Source organism: Raphanus sativus, unplaced genomic scaffold (assembly GCF_000801105.2).
Source record: "Raphanus sativus cultivar WK10039 unplaced genomic scaffold, ASM80110v3 Scaffold2957, whole genome shotgun sequence".
NCBI classification, from domain to species: domain Eukaryota; kingdom Viridiplantae; phylum Streptophyta; class Magnoliopsida; order Brassicales; family Brassicaceae; genus Raphanus; species Raphanus sativus.
In genome coordinates, this window is record NW_026618264.1 from 8,077 (window position 1) to 13,000 (window position 4,924).

The following is a 4,924-nucleotide window of genomic DNA, read 5'->3' on the forward strand; positions in this document are numbered from 1 at the left end:
TAGGATGCTTCTCTGGATGGTAAGGGGACAGATCCTTGCAAGTAGAGAATTAGAGACTCAATCTTCTTCAAGGCTTGTGGATTGAATGGTGACACAAAGAGTTAGGGAAGGGACTCCTTGATACTCCTAAGTAATCAGTCTCGGATATGGCACACCAGGAATGATTACTCTTGTGGTTTTGTTAGATATGACACACTAACAAAGACTCAAGGGATCTCAGAACTACAAGGGAACTTGCAGCCTACAGAGAGAGAGACAAGAGTCTGAAAATAAAAGATTGGATACTTCATTTAGGGTTTCTGAGCACATATATATAGAGAGAGCAAGGAACAGGCTCCTTGGTCTCTTAATGTGACATAAAACAAACCATAGTCTAAGATAAAACATAAGATAAAATATGAAAGTCTGAAAATCCTAAGTACATCAATGAGTGATAGGAAAGCAACATATGGCCTCGTTAAAAACCTATCTTTGGAAAACCCAGTGGGACAAAACCAAAGATAGGGAAAAAGAGCACACATATGTTACTTGCTCATTTGATGACTATCTAGAAAACGAAATAGCTTGAATTGTGGTAAGTGTGTCTTGGTTGATCAAGCTTCTTCCAAGACTTTCTTCTTGCTTCATGGATGTCTTAAGTAGTCCTCCAATGGCATCTTTGAGTTGCTTGCTTCTGGCTCGAGTCATAGGACCCTTAGGCATGGTGAGAGCATCTTCATCAGCTGGTTCCTCCATGGTCTCCTTGTCTTCTTTGCTTGACTTGTCCATGATCATATCATCCCCTCCCTCTTGAAAAGGATTTGTCCTCAAATCTGGCTCATCTGCAACAAAAGAGATCAAGTCAGTAACATTGAAACTGTTGCTTATATCATACTTACCTTGAAGATCAAGCTTGTAGGCATTGTTATTGATTTTCTGGATGATCTCAAAAGGACCATCTATCCTCGGCATCAGCTTGGACTTTCTTTCTTTAGGAAACCTCTCCTTGCGCAAGTGAACCCACACTTTATCACCTACATCAAAGATCATCTCACGCCTGCCTTTGTTTGCTCTTTTGGTACTGCTTGGTCTTCTCAACAATGTTTCTTCTTGCCTGCTCATGGATTGCTGTACCATCTCTCCTTTCTTATTCCCATCCATACTGACCCTTTCAAACTCAGATAAAGGCATTAGATCCAAAGGTGAGATGTGATTGAACCCATAAACAATTTCAAAAGGGGAAAACTTAGAAGCAGAATGCTGAGTATGATATAAGCAAATTCACAGTGAGGCAAATATTCTTCCCATGATTTCATATTCTTTTTAATGAATGCACGCAAGAGAGTTCCAAGAGTTCTATTAACTACCTCAGTCTGCCCATCAGTTTGTGGATGACATGTAGTAGAGAATAACAGCTTAGTACCTAGCTTAGACCAAAGAGTCTTCCAAAAATAACTAAGAAACTTAGTATCTCTATCAGAAACTATAGTCCTAGGCATGTCATGTGTTGGGGTCAAAATCGGTCAAGACGAAATCGATGTCCGAAAGTCTCGGAAAATATGAAAAATGTTAGAGCAACCTCGAGAGACTAATCGTTAATCGAGAAACCTCAGGAAAAAATTAAGTTCGAGATTAATCATCTCGAAATCAACTGCTAGAAACATTTTCTACACAAGGAAAAACCTACGGAAAACTAAAAATGCAAAAAACACGCACACGCCGAAGGAACCGGGCAGCCCACTTCCGGACGTGGCCGTGGCCGCCGGGCGCTAGCCCCGTGCTGGCCGTGGCCGCCGGCGGCTAGCGCCCGTGCTGGCCGTGGCCGCCGGGCGGCTAGCCCCCGTGCTGGCCGTGGCCGCCGGCGGCTAGCGCCCGTGCTGGCCGTGGCCACCGGGCGGCTAGCCCCGTGCTGGCCGTGGCCGCCGGCGGCTAGCGCCCGTGCTGGCCGTGGCCGCCGAGCGGCTAGCCCCGTGCTGGCCGTGGCCGCCGGCGGCTAGGCCCGTGCTGGCCGTGGCCGCCGGGCGGCTAGCCCCGTGCTGGCCGTGGCCGCCGGCGGCTAGCGGCCGTGCTGGCCGTGGCCGCGCCGGGCGGCTAGCCCCGTGCTGGCCGTGGCCGCCGGCGGCTAGGGCCCGTGCTGGTCGTGGTCGCCGGCGGCTAGCCCCGTGCTGGCTCGGGTCATCGGACGGCTAGTCTTCGTGTGTAAGTTCCAGGCCTCCGGGTCGCCAGAAATCCGTGTTTTGCGACTTTCTGAGATCCCGCAAACAAAACTCCTTTTCCTGCTCCAAGATTCCAAGGAACCCGTAAGACATCAACGGACAGGAAGACTTCGTATAAAACGGCGATGGTTATCTTAAAACACCATTCGGCAATGGATCGAAGATCTCCGAAAAACTCGACATCCAAGTAGGAGCATCCTTTCAAAGGAATCGTAGAAAAACAGCGGAAGTCCGGAAGACGGCCCGAAAGGGACCAAACCCGATCGGACGACTCATTTACGATTTCCTAAAAGGATAGATGCGACGGTTTACAATTATCTTCGCCTGGCGAGATAAATGTTAAACTTCCGAAAAGATAAATGTCAACTTTCCGAAAAGATAAATGTCAACTTTCCCGATAAACGAGAAAGCCGACGAAAATGGAAAAAATCCAGCCCGCGGCAGACTCAGCCCATCAGGGATAGACCGTCATATGGGAGTATATAAGCAAAGCTAGGAGCAGAGGAAGGGGGATCCGAAATCAGAAGTGAAAAGAAGAGGAAGGGGTGAATGTCGCAGAGAGAGGAAAGAGAGAGACAAAGAGGATTAAATTTGGTCTGTTGGATTAAATCTAATCCAATGGTGGAGATTGTAATCTGAGTACTTTGATATTATTGGTCCCTGACAGTTTTTTTGTTAATTGATTTTTTTATCTTGGTAAAATTATAAAAGTATTTATAGTTCTATTTAATTTATATGTTAGACAGTAAAAAAATATATATCGAGCTTTTTATTTTTTTTTAATATGCAAACTGAAAAATAAAATCTAAAAAGTTATGTTTATGATAGAGGGTTTAAAATTTGGAGAATGAGACTTATAGTTTAATATAAAAAGATCAAATTTTTTTAAATTTAAGATATGAGGTTATAGTATGAATTATTAGGTTTAAATTTAAGATATGAGGTTAAAGTTTGGATATAAGATCAAGTTTTGATTTTAAATTTAAGATATGAAGTTATAGTTTGGATATAGTGTATGAAGTTAAGGTTTTTTGAAAAGTTTGAAATTATAAATTTAATAAGAGTTTGAAGCTTTTAATATTTTGTTACTTTTGCAAGTAAGAGTTAGAAAATAGTTAGGGTTATAAGCTTAAACTAGAGTTTAGATTTGGATACATGGTTTAGAGTTTGAAAAGATGTTAAAGAATTAGGGTTTGAGGTTTGAATTTACGATTTGAATTAATTATAAATTTGAAAATATCAAAATTTGAGTGTAAACTTAAGATTTAAGTTTTCAAATATTGTAAAGATTATTAGTGTATTAGTGTTTAGATTTTGTTTTTAGAGTATATGGTTCAAAAGTTTGTTTAGGGTTTAGGGACTCAAAAAGTACACTATTATAGCGTTTATTATTTATATGCTATTAAATGTACGCTACCATAGCGTTTCCAATTAGGCCTCTCTATCATAGTGTTTCCAAAAATACAAACGCTATCTAAAACTAACGGATATATCAACCATAGCAGAAAGCGAAAAAACGCTATCCTGTTCTGCTATTAAAACGCATTTTTCTTGTAGTGAGGAAATCCGGTTTATACTGGGTGTAATGGCTTTGGACTCCACCATACTAACTGATGAGGAACCCTCAACTATTACAGTAGATAGCTCTGAATCTGAAAATTCTCATTGTGAGAGATGGAAGCGATCTAACAGGCTGAGCTTGAACTTAATGAGGTTGACGATGGTGGAAAGTATTAATCCATCAATTCCTAAGACAGAGAAAGCAAGAGAATTCATAAAGAAAATTAAGGAGTATTCACAATCGGAATTGGCTGACAAGTCGATTGTAGGAAGTCTCATGAATGAGCTAACTACGAAAAAGTTTGACTGGTCTCAACCAATCCCCGATCATGTGACGCACATGTCTAATCTGGCAGCAAGGTTAACAACCTTAGGAATGGAGGTTCATGAACAGTTCTTGATTCAATTCATCATGAACTCTCTACCTCTTGAATTTAGCCAGTTCCAGGTGAATTTCAACACTATTAAGGGTAAATGGAACTTTAAGGAATTAAAGGATATATGCTAATTCAATAGGAGGGGAGACTAAGGAAGATGAAAAATCAAATTGCTAATTTTGTGGATCTTGGAAGTGCCAGTGGCAGCAAAAGAACATCAAGTAAAAATGACAAAAGGAATGTTAAGAACTTCGTGAAAGGACCTCAAAGTCAAATCCAGAAGGAAAAGAAGTGTTTCTTTTAAGAAAGCAGGACACTTCAAGAAGGATTGTCCTAAAATGAAGGGTTGGTTCGACAAGAAAGGTAAACATTAAACTTTGTTTGCTATGAAATGAAATCTTGTTGAAGTTCCTAATAATACTTGGTGGTTAGATTCTGGTGCTACTACTCATGTGTCTCATATTAAACATGGATTCAGTTCGATCCAGCCTATAAGAGGACCTGAGCAGTACTTGTTCATGGGAAACATGATGAAGGCACAAATAGAAGGAATTGGGACGTATAGATTGATCTTGGACACTGGAAGTTAATGTGGATCTTGAAGGGTGTCTCTATGTACCTGAGTGTTTCTAGAAATCTTGTTTCTGTTTTTGTTAGTAGGTTGGACAATTTAGATTTTAGTATTACGGTTGCACATGGTGTTTTCACATTGTACCGAAATGATTACTTTTACGGTAGTGGTATTTTTATTTGATTCACTTTAAAGTTCAACCTTGATGCAAAGTTTTCTGA

The 4,924-nt window shown here is 40.9% G+C and overlaps 1 protein-coding gene across 1 annotated transcript; it reads left to right on the forward strand.

Moving 5' to 3' along the window:
* The first annotated feature begins 3,780 nt into the window (after nt 1–3,780).
* LOC130506169 (uncharacterized) lies at nt 3,781–4,263 on the forward strand. The gene has a single exon (XM_057000802.1). It carries the CDS (start codon nt 3,781–3,783, stop codon nt 4,261–4,263), a length of 483 nt encoding a protein of 160 aa, XP_056856782.1.
* The last annotated feature ends 661 nt before the right edge of the window (nt 4,264–4,924 follow it).